Source organism: Pseudomyrmex gracilis, unplaced genomic scaffold, assembly GCF_002006095.1.
Source record: "Pseudomyrmex gracilis isolate BER0280 unplaced genomic scaffold, ASM200609v1 scaffold_62, whole genome shotgun sequence".
Classification (NCBI taxonomy): domain Eukaryota; kingdom Metazoa; phylum Arthropoda; class Insecta; order Hymenoptera; family Formicidae; genus Pseudomyrmex; species Pseudomyrmex gracilis.
The window spans coordinates 326,460-346,938 of record NW_018020646.1 but is presented as its reverse complement, the minus strand read 5'-3'; the positions used below and the strand labels follow the sequence as shown (position 1 = coordinate 346,938).

Sequence of the window (20,479 nt, the reverse complement as noted above, 5' to 3'; positions counted from 1 at the left end):
TATACAAATTCCATTACTGAATGTATCTTCGCAAGTATTTGATGCAAAAATCTTCTTTCTCTAAGATATCGTCCAACAAAATTTCCAACGAACGTTACTTATTTTCAAAATTATTATTTTATGAACTTGTTAATATTAGTAATTAAGTTTTGCGCGCGTGCTTAGTTTCTAAGTGCGGAAAAATTCATATTCGAAGTTTCACAAGATGACAGATAACAAAAAAGTCCCTATACCAGCAAGTCCAATTTTCAATCATTTTCTATACAGATCCAACCCTAACCTAACCTGATCCTAACTTAACGTGAGATGGTTGACAAATAACAAGCAATACAAAAAAAAAATCGCAAAACTCGGATACATATTGCGGTGCAGCGGTATTTGATCGAACGTAATTATTAAAACTTATCGCGCGTGTTTCGAGTGTTAAATATATTATTATCTTGAAGAACAAGAGAATTTACAACGCTTGATCGCTACGATCGCATACAATCATGGATACAAACGAACAAGAAAACGATTCTGTAACCTCTTCCGAAAAAGTTTCAGTGAGTAACGAGAACACTGACGAAAGTTGTGACAAAGTGATTTCCAAATGCGATGATCAAACCACTGGTAAAGCTGAAAGTACATCCGAGTCTTCGGAAAACAAGACAGACGATACTCCCAAGGAATTGGAATTTAAAAAGCCGCTTCTGATCGGAAAACGGGGGAAGATAGGAAAACTTCGAACATTGAACAATAATGTAGCTCCACCAACCGAAACGTTGTCTGCAAATAAAGAAGCGACCGAGACCAACTTGGAAAACGATGCTACAGATAATAACGCTGATGAATCGACATCGGAAAAAAGCCCCACGGAAGAGAATCTTTTGCTTGACGCAAAAAAGATTCCCGTACCTTATTCGGAGCCAAACTGGGGCGGAAAACCGACAGAAGAATATTCATTTGAAATTCTTAAATCCGGAGTGATATTGGAGAAGATTGATTTAACGGAGAAAAGCTTTCATGTGGTAGGAAGATCACCTTTGTGCAATCTGTCACTTGGACATCCAACCATATCAAGACACCATGCTGTTATTCAATACAGAGCAGTGGAAGATGAAAAACATTCCAAAGGATTTTATTTGTACGATCTAGGAAGCACACATGGGACATTTTGGAACGGACATCGTATAAAAGCAAGAACCTATGTTCCGTTGCATGGCGGTCATATGATTAAATTTGGTTGTAGTCAGAGGAAATACATCTTACAAGCTCCTTCACATGATGTGGAAGAGGAATCTGAATTGTCTGTCACCCAGCTGAAGGTTGATGTCTTTTGTAATTAAAAGTTATAAATAATTAGTCTTCTATAATCAAATGTTTACAATATTTTGTTACCGAATACACTTATTAGTTTATATTCTTATTACAAAACTATCATATAAATTCTTAAACACTTCAATGTACAGGAAAAACGAATGCGAGAATTGCAAGAACAAGAAATCAAAAGACTAGAGCAAGAAGAAGCTGAAGAGAGAGCAAGACAGGCAGCAGAAAATGAAGGCATTGATTGGGGAATGGGAGAAGATGCCGATGAGGAAACAGATCTGACAGAAAATCCTTATGCTGTGGCAGATGAGGAACTGTATTTAGATGATCCTAAGAAAACATTGAGAGGCTGGTTTGAGAGAGAAGGATATGATTTGCAATATCAAGTGGAAGAAAGAGGCATAGGTCAATTTTTGTGTTGGATAAAGTAAGTAAAGTTAAAACACATAAACATATTTTGTGTGTGTGTTTTAATATTTTTTCTGTAACTATATTATACAAATAACTAAAACCATTTTAGTTTACCCAAAGAATGTTTTGGTGGTCGTTTTGTAAAAGCAGAAGCTCTTGTAAAAGGAAAGAAGAAAGAATCTGTTGTTCAATGTGCTTTAGAAGCCTGCAGAATTCTAGACAGACACGGATTACTAAGACAAGCTAATCATGGTAACGTATCATGTTACGAATAAATAATATTTTTACTTATTCAATTGCTTTCTCAATTCTTACACTTTTATATTTGCATAAGATTCTTTATGTGTTTCTTGGAAAGAGTACTATAATTTATTTATTATAGAGAGCAGAAGAAAAAAAGAAAGAAATTGGGAGGAGGAAGATTATTATGATTCAGATGAAGATAATTTCCTGGACAGAACGGGAACAATAGAGAGGAAACGTGAACAGAGAATGAAACTAGCTGGAAAATTAGAGGACAAAGTCGAGACATATAGTTCACTGGTAATGCTCGTTTCAAATGTTTCTTTTTTTATGTCTATTTTCTAAGAACATTTATAAGTGAATTTAATATAACGCTTTATTTTATTTTTTTCAGATTGAAAAACATAACAATATTGTAAATAAAATTTCGCAATTAAATAAACGCTTAAAAGAAGCACAGGGAATCAATACTAAGACAAAAGAATCTAGTGAGGACTCACTGGATGCTTTCATGTCCAGTCTGAATACGTGTACTTTAAGTAAAAGCGATATAACGAAAATGAAAGTAGAACTACAGAATCTGCGTAAGGAAGAAATGAATCTAATCAAGTTGATAAATCTTACAAAACCGGCCGACTTGCCTCCTCTTGTTAGCAAAGTACAAGCGGAAAGTAAAAACGATTCGCAACAAGAAGCGAAACCTACGAGAAAAATTTCCCAACTTGAGAAAAGGAGGAAACTTTTTGAAGCGAAGGTAAGCGATTGTTACTTTTCTTCTGTTTGTGAATGATTCTGTGATTAAAATCGATAAAAATGTGTGCGCGCAATTTTGTAGAACATTTCTGAGAGGATACAGTCGTCAAATAGTAATAATGAGAAAGAAGAAGAGGAGGAAGATGATAATGAAGAAGAAGAAACAGACAAAAAAGAAGAAATTACCGTAAACCAAAAGCAAACAGATGTCGATGTACATAAATCCGAAGACGAGGATTCTACATCACATAATGAAACAACGGAGTTGAAAGACAGCACGAAAACCAACGATAGACTGGAATCTGTTTCTCAAGATACGAACACAAGTAAACAGGAAAATGAAATTGCAAATGATAAAAAACGGAGAAAGGATAGAAAATTTGAGAAGTCGAAGAGTGCAAAGAAACAATACGACCAAGATGTTTATTCGGCAGATTATTCAACGTGGGTGCCGCCGCAAGATCAATCCGGAGATGGAAGAACAAGTCTTAACGAAAAATACGGATACTGAAGCGAAATTAACTTGTACACATATGTATATGTACGAAAAAACCATTTGTAAATATTGTTAATGAAACATTTCTCTGTCATATATATATATATATAACTATATATATGTATATAGTTTTCTCTCTCCTCCCTGCACGTTTTTTAAGACATGACTATAGTAAAGCCACGTGACTTAGTCACGTATTGGTTTTCCTCTTTTCCTTAAAGGCGGCGTTCCATTAAGCGGAATTTTATAGCGGAATGGAATCCACGGAACTAGCGCGACCAATCACAGTCACAGAATTCAATGGAACACCGCCTTAAGTCTTCTTTCTGTCATACATACTGCATGAATGATTATTGCGTTTTACAAAGTAAGTACAAGGAAGTTTGCGAAAGTTGCGAGCAAAGATCGAGCTGGATCGAGCAGTTGGTCGGTGAGAGAGAAATGTCCGTTTTCGCGTAATGTGATATACAAGTTAATTTGTTTTTGAAAATATTTTCTCAAATATCATCTGGGAACATGGAGCACGTTGAACATTCGAGTTATTTCCAAATGAGTAAGTATAACACACTATAGCTAAACACATATTATTTAATAAGTTTATTTAATAAACGTAGTTTTCTTTGAGCTGCGTCATGTTTGTGGAAACCAGTGTTTTTCGTATTTCAGTTTGGACCCCAGTAGCTTCTGTGGGATGGTATCTTGTAGGATTTGCGATTATCGCGATTTACGCGTTTCCACATATTCAGGAGAGGTACAAAAAGTGGCTGGCGAAAAACCAAACAAATGATGCATTTACCAAAAGTAAGTCAATAAATTTAAGTATTAATAAATATATAATTTTGTTTTCAAAAGTGTGTGATAGACAAAAAGCAAGTAAATACATTTTGTGTCTACAGAAATAGACGATCTGCCACAGATGTCTGCTAATGTAGAGCTGGCACGACAGAAAATGCAAGAAGCATATGCTAAAAGTGCTGCTTTAGCCAAAATTAAACAGGAAGAGGTATATTGTTCTAGCAACAGTTCTTGCAAATTTATATTTGCACATTTACAAAAATATTTATGTATGTAACATCTATTTTTTTTTGTTTATAGGAACAAGAGAAAAAAAGACAGAAAGTCATCAAATTATTGGAAAATAAAAAAGTAGGTGAAAGACTAGGTTCTTTGTCTGATAATGAACAACCTGGCACGTCAAGTGGCAAGTCAAAATCATTCAAATCAGGTAAATTTCATTTTGTTTTGAGTCTTATTTTTGTGATAAATTCAAATGATACGTAATATTTAAGATGCGAAACATTTTTACAGAATATAATCCTTTAATGGGTGACAGTACTCGAGGATATCGTCCGCCAAAACGTTCTTGCTGTAAGAAGGGTGGGTGTGGTTAATTTTATCAATTTTGCAGAAATATATAAAACATTCACATTCTTATAAAGACAATTCCAAGTTGCAAAGATAACACATGAAAGAAAAAAATTTACAGACTGTAATGTTTGCTTCATATAATAATAAATTGTGACAATTAAAATATATATCTGTTCGTATTTCAATAGTAAGTAACATTATATAATTCTGAAACACACATTAAAATAAATTAGAGATAAAATTGTATGTATTAAATGTATTCTGTATTTATACATATGTGTATATATATATATATAAATATTTTATCTACATATTTAGTTCAGCTTCTTAAATTTCTGCTCTCTCTCTGTGTTTTCTCTGCAAAGATGAAACAGAAAAATGTCGGAAAAAATAAAATTGGCGTATTTCGAACGATCGACAAAATTGCGTCGCGCGAAAGAAAAGATAAACGAAAAGATTTGGTGTAATATGCGCGAACCACTTGAATTTTTCAACATTACCTTTTATTAATCGTATTTATCAGTATAATATGCAATGATATATATATCAGCATATGTTGCTTTATACGTGTACGTGGTACTTGACAATAGCAACTGTTACAAATTATCTACAGTCGTGCGCGTGTACATGTCTCTATGTATAATCGTGTGTGTAACGTGTGTCCTCTGTGTGTAGAGTATGTACGCTGCTGTTTTTTGTTTTTTTCTTTTTTCTTTTTTTTGTTTTTTTTAAATCGTCGATTTCACTCGCGCGTGACGACGAAGAAAGGCGCGTTCGAGAGACCGCCAAATAACGAAAGAAAAACAACATTACTTCCCGGTCCCTCCAACACGTTTATATACAGCGTCTCTTCTCCTCCCCTCCCCCTCCCTTCTCCCGTAGTAAATAAATTATAAAATTAACTATATCAAAATGTTTATTTTTTTTTTTTTTTATCCGCTGTATTTACACAATATAAAAAGGAAAGATTGAGCTAAATACACACGGTGTCCGCAGAGAGATCGTCTCCACGTTTTGCGCGGCCCGTTTGCAAAATGCAATTGAAAGAGAGACGAGTATAAAAAACAACTATCGTATCTGTTTTTCTTTTCTTCACTCACTCTCTTGTCTCTTCGTTTTCCGATTCTTCGAAACCGCTACACTTCGTGTTTCTTAATGATATGGATTATTGTTTACGTAGCTCTAGCTCTCTAACAGCCTAAGCGATCCTCCGAGTGCAGAGTCTCTGCCATTCTTATCGCGTCAGAAAAATCGTCAGATCATCGTTTTGCCGCGAATTCGCACGCTCTTTTTTTTAAGTAAAAAAGCACGTAAAAAAACACTTATGAATATACGTTTATAAATATTTTTTTATAAATAGATATTATTTATATGTATGTATATATATATACATATATATATATATATGTGTGTGTGTAAACGCGTGTATAAAACACCGGGTACATATCGATAAAACATCGTAAAGGAAAAATTCGAAAGAGAGAACGTCAGCGATTCTGGCACTCCGAGGAATCTTGGGTTTTTTTTTCTTCACAATCTCGCAGTCCGGGAAGGAAGTTCACCTCAAACGAGCACACAGCGGGCATAATTCGCGTATAAAGATGGAGAGATATATATATAATATATTATATATATATATATATATAAATCATCGTGTACGAAACGTGTCCGGTGAACATTCTTCGCGGCGAGTGACGAAAGTTCGACACCGTTACAGATTGTTGTAATTTCGCCTTAACGTTAATGCAATCGCTCCACACCGTGCCGTGTGTTCAACGGCAAATGGCAGTTCTACAAAAAACAGTAACGATCGATCGATCGATCGTGAACTTTTTTTTTTTTTTTTTTTGGATACGTGTGTGTTCAATGTTGTGTGTTCGTGTTTCACGTTTGTTTGCGCGTTTACTTTCTTGTACACATATCTCGAGTTTGTTAAAAGCTACTGCAATTTTTGTTTTTCTTTATACAAGTCTCCACGCAACCATCGTAACAACAATACAAAGATGACAAATTATAAAAATAATACGTTATCTTTTCATTCCTTCGCGCATTGATACGATGGTTTGGCAGCAAAAGGTCCGTTGGCTGAATCACTGATCATTTAGGAATGAAGATGCGGCGCTTGTTTTTTGTTTTTTTTTTTTTTTTCCGAAAGGGTCACGATTCCATAGCCTTCGAAGAGATATTTCGCAATGTGCGCGCGTGCGTTCGCTCGTGCGCGATCATTGCTTCTCGCGAATGATGCGCGTGTCGCATCGTCGCCGATCCGAGATCGCGCGGAGGTTCCAATCAGCGAGTTGAACACACTTGCGAACGAATTATATACTCTTCACTCGCAATCTCGGCAGCAGGTCGTCTCTTCGTTCGTCGTCTCTTTCGTTCTCATCCTCGACAGAACGCACAAATTTTTCTTCAGAATTTTATCAGGTAACTGGCAGACGTAAACAATCTGTTTCATCAGTTGATGATGTCGAAACAAATGTCAAGCGTTTCAAATACTTCGCACGTTTTTGTTGTTAAAATACTGAAGATAATATTTACATCGTTTTTTTTTCGCCGCGAAAAAAGAACTAAGAAAGAACGACAGAGAACGCAGTCGTAGGAAAATTTTCTGTCTTTTTTTTTTGTTTTAGCCGCGCGAGCTCGCATCGGACGCACACACTCGTAACGTGATGACGGATACTTAAATTACATTCTATCTAATTACGTTTAATGAGATGCTTCCTTCTTTATAGTAGTAGTTAGTAGTCTCTACTCTTTCTCTCGCACTTTCTCTCTTTCTCTCGCTCGCTCGCTCGCTCTCTCTCTCTCTCGACAATTGCCCCTTTCTTTAGCCTAAAAGTATATCATATGTATATGATATCTTCTCTTCTACTCGTTATTTATTTCCTCGCCTGTTTGGATGGACTTTTTTTGTCGAATATAAATCTACTCACACGTGAGAATACTTTGTCACGTGCTAGTAAATTTATACACCGGGATACTTACATCACTACGTAATTGTATTATCACTAGATAGACCTTATGTTCAACTGTATGTGTGTGTGTGTATGTGTCTGCCTTTTAACAAATTTGTATCTCTGTTAATTAATTTTTTTTCCAAAAAAGAGATCAATATTTCTCGGTCTGTGTGTGTAACTTTTTTTTTATGGAAATTTACATAGGGCAGTGAATAAATTACGTTGTGCGTGTGTATAATGTCTGAACAAATAGTATATGTCGCGTGGAATTATAAATTTCTCTCTATTCAGGCAGCTTGCTCGGCTTCGGACCGAGTGAAACTAATCGTATTGTGTACATATATTATAACAAATTTGAGCGATTCGCCACGCGTCGTTAAACGAGTTCATGTAACCAAGTGAGTTTTTTCGCCTTGTGACGCGCGCGAGGCACGCCGTCACAAATAATAACGCTTCTTCGTTACTTGTCACTTAGTCCGAAATTCGTAATTAATGTTATTAATGTATAATAAGTAAATTCGCGTACAAAAGGAAAGCCACAATCCTCCGTTTCTCCGCGACGACGTCGTTACGAAGAAGAAAAGATAATCGAACGGCGGAAAGTTTCGCTCGCACGTCGCAGTTGAAACAAAAAAAAAAAAATCAAATTCCAACGGGGTGCCTTAAAACTGCGTATAAAAAACGTTCGTTTTCAATCGCGTATGTACATAAAGAAGGAGTTTCGCGGATAATTTATCGCGATAATTTATTGATTTTAAGCGGATGCTCGAAACAGCGCTCTCCGATCTCCGAGCGACGGTTTGAAAGACGAATGTAATCGCGTCCCGGTTGTAGTTCCCGTAACAAAGTGTCGCAAAACGCCGGAAAAAAAAAAATAACGTTGCGATTTGAATAAATGCTAAAATGCATTTAATAAATGTATGCACGACGCGTTGCTTGATAATTTACATAGATGCAAATAAGTTTGTTTTAAAAATAAAATTCTCAAGCGACGCTCTTCTGTAGTGGTGACTATATTTTATTTGCAGATGCTTTTACTTCTGGGCGATGGGTTCGGTTCTAATTTCGGTTCAACGCGTCTTTAAAGATCGCGCGCAGGAGATGCGCGCTGTCCCGGAATCATCCGCGACAAATACGACAACGTTGTCGTAAATCCCACGAATTGACGCGATTTAACGTACTTTCTCTCTCTCTCTCTCTTTCTCTCTTCCCGCTCTCTTATTAAAAATGTGCGTTTCAAAAAGAAGAATGACGACAGTAAAATTTCACGGCTCTAATAATATGCAATTCTTCTTCGCCGTTTCGCAAAACGCGCTCTCAATAAGTCGGTCATTACGAATGCAAATACATTTCGTTGCGCTCTCGATCCCCAAGTCTCTCGCGAATGAAAATCAAAAGATAAATATGCAAGTAGAGGAAGCACAAAAAGAGTCTTGAATGCCATCTTTCAAGTGACGAGAATTTCTCAAAGCGCGCGCGCGCATCAGTATCGCGTTATACTGCTCTCTCTCTCTTCTGCTACTTTGCGGATTTGTGATCTCATTATAGTTTTCATTTTGTTTCAACAGTTTTTTTTTGGGGGGGGGGAGGGAGTTTTTTTTCTTCATTTTACTTTTATCTTCGCTGACCTTTGACAATAATATCGAAATTTTAATCCGAAAATGCGACCACCAGGTTATTTAAATTTACGATTCGCACATCTATAATTACCTGCGTCGTAGAATGGATGAAATTAAAGCGGCGACGAAAATATCCGATAAAATCGGAATCAGGTACGCGTTCGAGAATAACACACTCTTCACATATCGGCACTGTCGTCGACAGCTTCGAAGCGCACATTTTTTCGCGAGCACATTCTCTCTCACTTTTTTCGTTTTTTTTTTAATTTTTTTTTTTTTTTTTACACACATCAGTTCGTGTCACGTGCACGTGTATAATTATAGAATACATGAGATACTTTTATACGTGTGCTTCTCTCTTACTTATACGTAATACGAGTTCAGTTGATACGTATAAATTAATAACTAATGACTAAAATCTCGTTAGAGAGAGTAACTTTGTACAATTTATACAAGGACCATTTGTATGTGTACGTGTGTGTATGTGATATGATATATATATATATATATATATATTTATATTTATATTTATATATATTACGCGTCTTTTTTCTTTTATTGTTACTTTGTTTCGTTAAACGTATCATTACGTGCATTTATTTTGGAAGAATTATACGTCTCACCCTTCCTCTTCTTCTTCTTTGTGGAAATTAGACCTCCAGTTTGCCTTAGGATTTAGGAACGTTATATCCAAAATAATACGCCTCATTCGTCATTGTATAGATAATACAATAATACACAGGCTGTTGAAAATAAACGCCATTAAGAGCTTTGTAAGCGTGATCGGTCGCGACGACGTCGAGCGCGACACGTTAAATCCTTTCGCCACGACAATTACGCCCGCCTATATCTCGTCGTATCGTCGTATACCGGGAGAGAGACACACGACTGTAATCATCCGCCTCTAATTGTCCATATTAAGATCGCGACTATGCGATCTTACCTGCCTGGTAAGATGCCGCCTATTCACATTCCACGGCGACCGTTTGATCCCGCGCGAGTGTTTAAACCGTCTAAATGGGATGCGGATGAGGTAATGTTATTATACCGGCGGCTCTCGGAAAATCGAACGGACTGGTTCAGCGCCAGAAATAGAGCGTGAACGTTGCAAATACTGTTTGTGTATCGGCGAGCCGCGATACGATATCGATATTTTAAATCTCGCAATCGGGGAAAAGCAATTTTCTACTCGGAAATTTAAAATTTTTCAAACAAACAATAATTACCGTAACGAAAGGATTACTTCGTGTGCGTAACAAGCAAACGCAGTTAATCGACAGGTTTATTTCACGTAAAACCGAACAACAATGGATTATTCGGACTGTATGTATGTGTGTGTGTGTGTGTGTGCGTGTGTGTCACCGTGATAACGAGAGAAGAGTTCAAAGATAACAAAGCCACTGTGCGTTAAGAGGAAACAAGTTCCGAAAAATTTGCAAAATCTCGTTTTTTTTTTTTTTTTTTCACAAACAAACGCGATATAACGTATACTTTTATTATTGCTACGATGTGATTCACACAGTGGAGTTTTCTTCGAGCGCACAATCTCGCGCGAACATGTAAAAATAAACTTGATCCACTTGTCGCAAAATCGAATATTATTTTCTTACGGATTTTAAAAGCGGTGCTCGAATTCTGTCTGAATTAAATTTGATTTTGATTTTAACTTCCAAAAGTTGTCAAGTAACATTAACGTGATCAAATCTCACAATGACAAACTATATTTGCTTAATTCGTACGTACTTCAATACGTGCCACTCGAATTCTTTGTTCGCGCTCGAGCGGATCGTTACCCGCGCGTATAATAATTCTCCTCATCGTGTGCTATTCGGCCACATTGTGACAATCTGTGAAATGTCACACATTCGCGTTTTTCTTCCCCCCGATATTAATCCCGGAGCGGTTGCGCGAGACCTTTCGTCGAAAAACTGGAACTCGACAACAAACTTCGTTATAGTCGTCACTTGTGAAGAATAATAAACTTAATCAAACTACAACAGTGTACCTTAACTTGCTACTAACGCGTGGAACATCAGCGGGAATGGCAGTATACATGGCAGTACAGAGCGATAAATTTAAAGAAATACTCTAGTCTGAGATTTGAGATTCTAACGTGGCCACTCGGAGATTAAATGTTCGCTTTAAAAAAGAAGCGCGCGCAACGTGGCGTGTGATAGCAGATTCGCAAGAAGAAAGCTCATTTTTTCTTCTCTCTCTCTCTCTCTCTCTTTCCTCTTCTTAATATCAAAAATGGGGATTGCTTTTTTTTTTAATATTCTTTCAACATTGTACAAAATGAAAAAAAAAAAATCCAATGATACTTTAGTCAGTCTATTTGGCAGAGTATGCTCGAAGGAAACTAATACTACGCGATCTTTTTTTAGTTTCTCATTTGAAAGCCCTTGTCTGAGTACCGAGTACGAAGTGCGAGCGCGTCGCGCGCACATAAACGGGAGCGTTTATTATCGCGGCGCGTTTACCGCCGCCGCCGTCGTCGCCGAACGTCAATCGCACACGGAGTTCGTTTTTGCAATTCTTGAGTGTCTCGAGTGTCTCGAAATTGTGCTTCTCTCCTTCTCTCTCTCTCTCTCTCGCGAATAGAAGACTTTTGTTGCGCGTCGTACAAACATAGGAAAAATTCTACGAGCCATCGTTTCGTAAAAACGCGAGCGTTTCTCAGTCATGGAATATTCCTGGTGTCCCTCGTGAAATCTATTTATACCCGATATAAAAGAGACGCGAAAAAGGAACGAGATTCTTGTTCGCTGTTTAGCGAACTTGGGATTTTAACGAGATTGCGTATAATCGACAGACAAATACACCAGTTCGCGCTTTAATCTCGAACTTGATTTTCGTGTGAGGCGTCCGCGACACCTTTCGCTGATGATGACTGGCGAAACGGCTTCCCGTAGCCGAGACTCTCTCTGCGATCGTTCGTTGTGATCGAAGGCCGTTCGTTCAGGCACGTCCTGTACTTACTAACGTCCAGAGTTTAACTCTCACGGTGATCACCCAGTCGACTAGACTCCGCCGGAGCGTTCGGGTTATTGCCACTGAGAAAGATATTATTTAGCTTATTGTATCGTTGACTGCCCGTACTGCTCATCGTGTTTGAGGCCGATGAATTGTAGCCGCCCGTTCTCGAAAAGTTAGGCAGTTTGTCTGAAAGGGATAAACGTCAACGGAACGCATTAAAGATGTGTTGACTTGCGAGAAAACGCGGCTCGAATATAAGCGATCAAGATAATACTTAATTAAAACCGTAGAGCGACGAGCTAATTCGTCGCTTTTCAAACATCAGATGATCACCTTTGCTACGATTATGCCTCAGCCTCTCCTGCGAGTTCGTGCTTCCGCACTGCCTTTGCGGAATGCACGAATAATTGCTGTCGCTACTGTACGTGGGCGACGACGTCCTATTTCTTCTTCGCGGGCTCCTGTTACTTCTGTTCCGCGAGCCTGTTCTGCTTCCGCTGTGGCCGCACCCGGTTCCGTACTGTTGCGCGCTGTACTGTATCGTGTCGGCGTACAGGCAGCTCGACTCCGAACACGAACAGCACGCGTCCGAATGCGTGTTGGAGTCGCACGACTTCCGATCCCACTCGTCGTTCTCGGGTTGATAAAGATTGTCGTTGTGAAACACGTCGTCCCGGTGCCGATACAGCTCCTCGCTCATCGCCGACGACGACAAGTGCGATTGCTGATTCGAGGAACGTGCGAACGCAGCGTCGCGAACGCTGTACTCGTCCGAAAGACCGTTCTGATGATGTCCGTAGATAACGGAACCGCTCTCGTACTCGTTCTCCTGGTTCTTGTAATCGTAATGATTGAAACCTTGTGGAAACGTGGGCAACGGCGGCGGATTCGTCTGCGGTGGTAACGTCGTGTATCTGCCCTGCGGTAGTTGAAGACCGCTCGATACCGAGAGACCACCGGGTTCCGAATGCTGACTCTGTCCGCCGCTGCTCCACGGCGTCGGCGACGAACTAAAACTATTGGCCACCCTGATGGGCGGGGTAGGTGGACTTTGCGGATTACCCGAGCTGGCACCAGTGCCGCAGTGATCCAAGTCATTCTGAACGTTTCTCTTGCCGAGATGCGGACTGAACGGCACTTGTTGCTGCTGCTGTTGTTGATGCATCCGACCTGCGGCTATCGACGTGCCTAGCGGCGGAGGATGCTCTGGTGGCGGTGGTAACATGTCACACCAGTTAGGCATCGGCATACCTGACTGGGACGCGTCACCGCCCGCGGCGCCTGCTATTCTAAACTGCCGCCTCTGCATGTCCAGGTTTTCGTCTGTGTACGTAGCGTCGCCTCCGCTCATGTTGTCGCTACTGGGCGACACGGTGGATTTGTTCGGTTCTTGATTCGAGTCCAGACTCGAGTAGTCCGGTTTTAGGCACGAGTCGCTCGAGTTTGACTTCTGACAACTAGTTTCGATCGAATCGGAATTGCGACTGCCCACGCACAGCGTTGTGGTCGCGTACGGTTCCGGTGGCGGCGCCTGCATTTGCTTGCGCGTGTTGTAGAACGTCGTGAGATTCACCTCGGCGTATTCCGAGCCAGCCATTCCCATTATGCCCGCTGCCAGCATGTGCTGATTGTTCAGCAGTTTGGTCTCACAGTCCTTGTCAGTGGCCTGGAGAGTATTGGTTTGCCGCCAGCCACGTTCCAGCCAGAGCGTATCTTTGTTCAGCTGACATATATCATTAGCCGTGCCTACGGGCACGTTAAGATGACCCAGTTGCTTGCTCATTGCTTGTCTGCGTCTAACATAGAGTGCGCCCAGCAGTGCGGCGATCACAGTGAATATCATCGTTATTATTAGCACGAGGAACCACGTTTCTCTGACAACGGACGCGCCCCCGTGACTGGGATCGGTTCGCGGTGGCAGTTGCGTTAGCTGTCCAGGATCCATGTTCAACAATATCGGACTGGAATAAGGACCGAAGCCGATGCGGTTCTGTCCAGCGACTCGCGCCGTGTACAAACCGCCGGTGGTGAGACTGTTGATGATCACCGACGTGGTGGACGCGTTCAAGGACATCTGACCCAGGATCTTGTTACTGCTATTGCTCTTGATCTGAATCTGAATCAGCGGATGCGAAAATCGACAGTGAAATAAATATATTGTCGCAAAGAGAACACCGTAACGCGCAAGACTAATGATCGATCCTTACCTTGTAGCCGATCAATTGGCCGTTCTGAGTGTTCTTCGGCGGCGGCGACCACCGCACGAACGCCGAAGTCATATTTATCATCCCCACATGAACGTTCTCGGGAGCGCCCGAGGGTAAATCCTCCAAAGTGGTGACCAGCTTTACGTTGCTCGGCCGGCCCTCGATTATCTTGTAGAACGGGACCAGGAAGAACTCGTAGCGCGTATACTTTTTCAGATTGTCCAGCACGTAACTGGTGGCGCCGGCGTTCAGCACCGTGACCATCTGATATTCCGGTTTCTCGTCAGATACCTCGCGGTACCGTATATAGAGACCCTCTACTAAATCCGCCGCGCCGAGAATCTAAAATTTAAATTCCATTATGTTATTCTAATTCCCGCTATTGTTGCTGCGCGATGCTTTGCAATTCCGGTCATCGCGTCAGATTGTCTCGAACATTGCGCGTGTATTTTTGTCGTTTTATTTTCAAACAGAAGTTAAAAATCATTCGTTTGTATCCCCTGTTTTTTATTTCAAGCGAGTCACAGAGAGAGATAGTAGGGTAAAGGAAAAGACGAAGTTTAATTAAAACGCGTGCTCTCGAAATGACGTAAAATCTGGTAGAGCATGAAATACTCACTTTCGAAATGTTTTCGAACTTCACGATTTCCATCTAGTTGGAAAATTTTTTGCGCTATTGTCGCGAAAGATAAATCGAATATGGAAAGGTGGCTGACTTACGTCCCACGTGATCTTCACACTGGTGCTGCTTAACGGCAAGACCTCTTTGAGATGTAAAATCTCACTGTTGAGCCGATCTCGGGCGCGAGTCAGCTCCACTTGCGGCACCGTATGCTGATTTACGTTAGTAGTTTGCACCACGTCCGACAGCGGTCCGGGCAGCGAGAGCCCGTGGCTATTTTCCGCCCGTACTAGGAAAACGTAATTGGTCTCCGGCTTTAAATCTGTCACCTGTTGATGAGCAGAGCGGGAAAATCCGATTCGTTAGCTTGACGAGCAAAATCGAAACATCAATTACTACACACATTACGTAACTACACATACGTTCGGCAGTGCTTGTTTGTTTCCGCTATATGCGCTTTTTTTATAACGCGATTTATTTTCTTTTTACGAGAGACCGCGCCGTGTAACAATAAGATATAAAGTACATAATGCTCCTTTAATAAGAGAGATATTCAAGTATCCCTCGTGTTCACGCACAAAGCTTTGTAGGATTAGGTTCTTCAGCCTTTTTATTACGTCGCTACTCTTTCAACGCGCACGCACGAACCTTTTAAATTTAGACATCGAGCAATTTAGATCCGTAGTTTCTTTCTTTTCTTCTTTTTTTTTTTTTTTTTTTATCTAATATACCGCACGTACATAGACCGGCAAACCGCCTTCGCCAACAATACGCGCTATAAACATAGGAAACGACGCGCACAAGGAGAGGGGAAGCTGGAAATAGCCACTCGAAAGGGTCGTTGAAACTCGACGCGGAGTATAAGTACCAAGAAAAGGGGTCAAGATTCTCAGGCTGTCGATTTTCTCTGTCGATGTACTCACAGTGTAGATATCGTCAAGCACACCAACGGCCGCCACCACCCAGCCGGTGTTCAGGTTGCTGCTGTAGTACTCGATATTGTAGCCGATGATCTTGCTCTGACCCTCGTGACCCGGACTCCACGTGAGGGTGACGGAGTTGCTGGTGGCGTTTACTATGCGCGGTTTGCTCGGGTTCTGCGGCAGCGCCGAGATGTCGGGCGTTCGGTGGAAGCTCGCGCCCGAGCTCACCGTCAGATAGGCCGACCACGAGGTGTTCCCGGACTCGGAGGACGCGATGCAGGTGTACAGACCGGAATCGTTGGCGTGCAGATCGTCTATGAACAGCGTGCCGTTGATGGCCATGGTGATACGGCCGCCCGGGCGCACCAGCACGCCCTCCTTGTGCCAGTGAACCCGAGGCGTGGGTGTACCGACCGCCCGGCAGGGCAGCGACGCGACGCTCTTCAACGGCAAAGTCTGATTCGCCGGTCCCAGCTCGATTATGGGCGGCGGCGTTTCCTCGACCGACGTCACCTGCACGAGAAATTTCGTTTGGAATCTGTTTCGTACGGTCGCGGCTGGCCGTGTGCCATGCGATTCCTTTTCGATTCCGCGTTTTCTTTTTTCTTTTTTTTTTTTTTGGAACGAGATGAGTACAGAATTCGCCCGCTTCTCGAACAATCGAGATAAATTTCAACTTTCGACTCTCGGTGGATGTAATCGTTTGAAACGACGAATAAGCGGAGCGATATTACGGAGAAATTGAAGTTTATAAATATTTTATTATTATTATTATTTTTTTTTTATTAAATCAGATATTCTGATGTTAACGGATTGAGTTTTATGTATATATCTCAAACACGTGAGTTCAAGTTTATCCTTTTTCTTCTTCTCTGATATTTAAAAAGTTTGCCGATCGAACAACCGGAATTGTCTCGAACTTGTCAAACTCGCATTTTTCCCGCTCTAATGTCTCAAAATATTGGAAAGTACGAATCGAGCCCGACAGTTAGCCTCTCCTGAATTAAGCACATATATCGCATCCGCCGAGTTCGGTCGAATGGGAGCGCGCAAAAATATGTAATTCAAAAAGTTTCTTTTCTATATTACGCTTTTTCAGTTTCTCTCTCTCTCTCTCTCTCTTTCGGCCGCGTTCCGAAAGCGAGGAAGTTACGGGAATTTCCATTCGCCAAAGTTGATCGCTGTAATACTCCCTATATGTAGATAAGAATTTTATTCAGAATGTGGGGCAACTCCCCTCGGGCGAGGACCGCGCGGCGGTGCACCAGCAGGAATGGTAATTCCGCACTCATCCGGAAGGAGAAACGTGTGGCGACGAGAAGGAGGAGGAAGTAAGAGGAGAGGGGGCGAAAGAGACGATATAAATATGTATCGAGAAAATGAACCACTTAATGTGCACACGCTCGTTTCTCTCTTGCACACGCGAATTTATCTTCGCAATACATTTTAAACTGTTGCGCGCTTATTTAGCATGCGACTTTAACTCCCATTGTTCTTGCTATCAGGTAGATATTAAAGCGTAATTGTTAACTGGTGTATTGAAATAATCAGTGTTTTTAACGCTCCATTTAAGATGAAACGCCCTGTTTAAAGATAAAATGTTTAATTAAAACACAACAAGAGAGCGTTTGAAATATATTCAACAGATATTTTAAATAATATTAAAAAAAAAAAATAGAAAAAGTGTGTATGTGTGCGCGTGTATGTGTTGAAAAAGAAATACGTGCGTAGAATGGGAGAGGAAAATTTAACGTTTAGAAAAACAATTTTCAAGACCACATGCGAATGCCGCGAGAGGGATGTAAATCACACACAAGAGTTATATACCTGAAGAAATACGGTCGCGGTGCTGGCGCCGGCCTGACTAATGGCGCTGCACACGTAGTGGCCTTCGTCTTTCCTGACGGCGCCCTTGATACTCAGACTTCCGTCTTCCGTGACGATGTAGTGGCCCTGATACGTGTGGCCGGGAAACATTAGCTCCTGAGAACCTTCCCGGGTCCAGAATATCGACGGCTTGGGCGCGCCACGCGCCGCACACGAAAAGGTAACGTCGGTCCCGGCGTTTACCGTCTCGTCCTTGGGGAAGTTGGTGAAAACGGGTCGAGCTGTGTGTGACAAACGATTGTTCAGGTTCGATTGTTCGCACGGCTGGATACGTTTGTTCAGCGACAAGAGGATGAAAAAAAAAAAAAGGTCGTCACTCCGTTTAAATGCCCTCCCGACCGGTTTTATTTTTTTCACACACGAGTAAATCCACCGCGCGTTTAATTTCGCGGGTAATTTCTTACGTTCGAGTTCGAGAATTATATTTATAAAAACAACGGAGAAACAATGTAATGAGTTTACTTTTTTTTTCTCTTTGCGATGCAAAAACAACAGAGATATTAAAGAAACACACAAATCGATTTATCGGGTTGAGAATTAAGGTCGTTTCTATATCTTTGTTGTGTGTTACTATTGTTTGCCGATTAAAAATGGTAGTATGCGCATTGCTTGGAATTAAATTTTATCCTCTCAATCCCTCCCTCCCTCTCTCTCTCTCTCTCTCTCTTTCTCTATCTATTTCTCTTTTCCCGGATATATTTGCGTCAAAATCCACACAAAAAGAATCTTGCGTTTCTTCTGGAAAATAGAAACTGAAATGAACACAGAATCCCACTCTCTTCCAATGGGAAATAAAGTTCTGAGAATAATATTCGTATTTATTTTAATAACTAACTGGGAAAAGAGAGAGAAAGAGAGAGAGAGAGAGAGAGACAATAGTATGTGCTATCGCGCACAATTATCCGTATCGCGCGTTATTTATCGAGAAATTTCGGACTAATTTAACTACCGCACCGTGTCCACTTTAACAACCCCTATATATCCCCGCCTGCTTCCGGGGAGCCGCGGCAACATGTTCGAATTTTCCGAGTCGCAGATTCAATTTGCGCGTCGGAGAGCGGGACCCGCAAAAGTCGACGTCCGACAGAATGCACATTCGTCGGTGGGTGCGTTTATAATACGCGGCGATAATACGCGGCGGCATTGCGTCTGGTTTCTGTCCTCTGGCGCAAGCGGAGAGAGAACGGACCCCTCTCATCTCTCGCTCGTCACCGCGCGATCATCGCGCACCGGGCGCGTAATTAATTTCACGGCCGAGCGGCTCCTCACACACACACACACACACAGAAAGAGAGAATGAGAAGGGGAAGGAGTACGCACAGCCGGAAAGAGAAGGATGAGAGATATACGAGGAGGCAGGGATTATATAGCGGTACTCACAGTGCACTGTAAGAGTGGCGCTCGCTGATATCGCGCCTACGTCGTTCCTCGCCTCGCAGATGTACGTCCCTTGATCCTGCGGCGTCACCCGCTCGATGTGCAAACTTTTGTCCGGCAATATCTGCGCCCGACCTATTGGCATCTTGCCGTCGTTACGCCGCCACAGGATCTCTGGCGTCGGGTCGCCGCTCACCCTGCAGACGAATTCCGCCGTCTGATCCGTGAGAACCGTCTGGTTCGACGGCACGGCTTGGAAGAACGGTTTCACTGCGAACACGAGAAAATTCTTGCTTGCTTGCGACCGTTTCCGGATTGGACACGCCGAAAGAACATGGATGTAAATTTCGAATTTCGCGACCTCTCATCGGATCTCTCGGCTTTAGTCTCGCCATAGCAAATTCTGACCGATACTCGCTCTCATTATTTATTCAAGACGGATTTAATTACAGCGAAGTGCTCGACAGTTTGAATAAATAAATGACCCATATAAATGACAAGCCGATAAATAAATTAGAACGTTATTAATAATAACAACGTCCATATTGGTAAAACGAACGCGGGATTCTTCTCTTTGTTATCGATCTTGCGGCCGGATGGAAATAAACGCGTACAGAATGACGATCGAAAACGTGACGAGTTCAAAAAGAAATGTGATATTTCCGCACTAAGATAACGATGGGAATTAAAAATTAATTAAATCTATCAACACTTGCTCAATGAGACGCGGGATGATAAAAGCGCTGCTGTACATTTTTCTGCTACAGTTCAGACATGAATAATTTTCACGTTTCCACATTATTTATCAGATTGATAGACGAGACAAAAATTGTGAATTTATCAAACGATCGAAATTTACTTCGCCAAGTCGAACCGACGAGACTTCAAAGTCTCGAAAGAAAAATCCATTAATTCGTTTCTCTCAATTCCGTGAGACGCATATATATATTCGCGAACTTACAGATAACGTCTGATAACGCTTACCGTTTACCGTGAGGGTCGCCACCCCGGACTCCTTGGTGCCGACCATGTTTTCAGCGATGCACTGGTACTTGCCTTGATCGGCCGGCCTCACGTCGGATATCATTAGGTTGCCCCCGTCCACAAGGGTTATCCTGAAAACGGCGGATGAACGATTAATCAAGACGCGACGACGTTTTCCATTCGATAAGAGCGGCGACGACGAAAATTACGACGATTAATTTCCGCCCGCAAGATCGACGGCGTGCTTAAGCAACCGGGGGGGAGAAGACGAGAAATGGTCCAGAAATCTTTCATATATTTCACGCTATCACATCATAATGTATTATCATTGCTTCGCGCGTT

The 20,479-nt window shown here is 41.5% G+C and overlaps 3 protein-coding genes across 3 annotated transcripts in view; 2 read left to right on the top strand and 1 right to left on the bottom strand.

Moving 5' to 3' along the window:
• The first annotated feature begins 320 nt into the window (after positions 1–320).
• LOC109854272 (kanadaptin) lies at positions 321–3,295 on the top strand. Its single transcript, XM_020427173.1, has 6 exons — positions 321–1,307; positions 1,452–1,738; positions 1,832–1,974; positions 2,105–2,265; positions 2,360–2,719; positions 2,801–3,295. The coding sequence occupies exons 1-6, from the start codon at positions 492–494 to the stop codon at positions 3,227–3,229; spliced, it is 2,196 nt and encodes a 731-aa protein (XP_020282762.1). The 5' UTR covers positions 321–491; the 3' UTR covers positions 3,230–3,295.
• Positions 3,296–3,528: 233 nt separating this feature from the next.
• LOC109854286 lies at positions 3,529–4,749 on the top strand. The gene is made up of 5 exons (XM_020427202.1): positions 3,529–3,767; positions 3,881–4,015; positions 4,111–4,217; positions 4,310–4,439; positions 4,523–4,749. Exons 1-5 carry the CDS (start codon positions 3,731–3,733, stop codon positions 4,603–4,605), a joined length of 492 nt encoding a protein of 163 aa, XP_020282791.1. The 5' UTR covers positions 3,529–3,730; the 3' UTR covers positions 4,606–4,749.
• A 1,965-nt stretch (positions 4,750–6,714) lies between these two features.
• The window catches only part of LOC109854238 (roundabout homolog 2-like), a 108,493-nt gene continuing 94,728 nt past the window's right edge, over positions 6,715–20,479 (bottom strand). Inside the window, exons 4-11 of the mRNA XM_020427122.1 lie at positions 20,138–20,268; positions 19,157–19,423; positions 17,717–17,997; positions 15,890–16,402; positions 15,065–15,295; positions 14,345–14,686; positions 12,471–14,253; positions 6,715–12,323 (exon numbers count right to left, since the gene is read on the bottom strand). Of these exons, the coding sequence (XP_020282711.1) occupies positions 12,154–12,323; positions 12,471–14,253; positions 14,345–14,686; positions 15,065–15,295; positions 15,890–16,402; positions 17,717–17,997; positions 19,157–19,423; positions 20,138–20,268 (3,718 nt within the window). The 3' untranslated portion in view covers positions 6,715–12,153. The remainder of the gene's footprint in view (positions 12,324–12,470; positions 14,254–14,344; positions 14,687–15,064; positions 15,296–15,889; positions 16,403–17,716; positions 17,998–19,156; positions 19,424–20,137; positions 20,269–20,479) is intronic.

Excerpts from the sequence above, each read along its gene's own strand:
- LOC109854272 (XM_020427173.1), top strand. The coding sequence starts at position 492 with ATGGATACAAACGAACAAGAAAACGATTCTGTAACCTCTTCCGAAAAA. Across the intron at positions 1,739-1,831 it reads CAATTTTTGTGTTGGATAAA|TTTACCCAAAGAATGTTTTG; the intron begins GTAAGTAAAGTT and ends AAACCATTTTAG. Across the intron at positions 1,975-2,104 it reads ACTAAGACAAGCTAATCATG|AGAGCAGAAGAAAAAAAGAA; the intron begins GTAACGTATCAT and ends TATTTATTATAG.
- LOC109854286 (XM_020427202.1), top strand. The coding sequence starts at position 3,731 with ATGGAGCACGTTGAACATTCGAGTTATTTCCAAATGA. Across the intron at positions 3,768-3,880 it reads TTCGAGTTATTTCCAAATGA|TTTGGACCCCAGTAGCTTCT; the intron begins GTAAGTATAACA and ends TTCGTATTTCAG. Across the intron at positions 4,440-4,522 it reads GTCAAAATCATTCAAATCAG|AATATAATCCTTTAATGGGT; the intron begins GTAAATTTCATT and ends ACATTTTTACAG.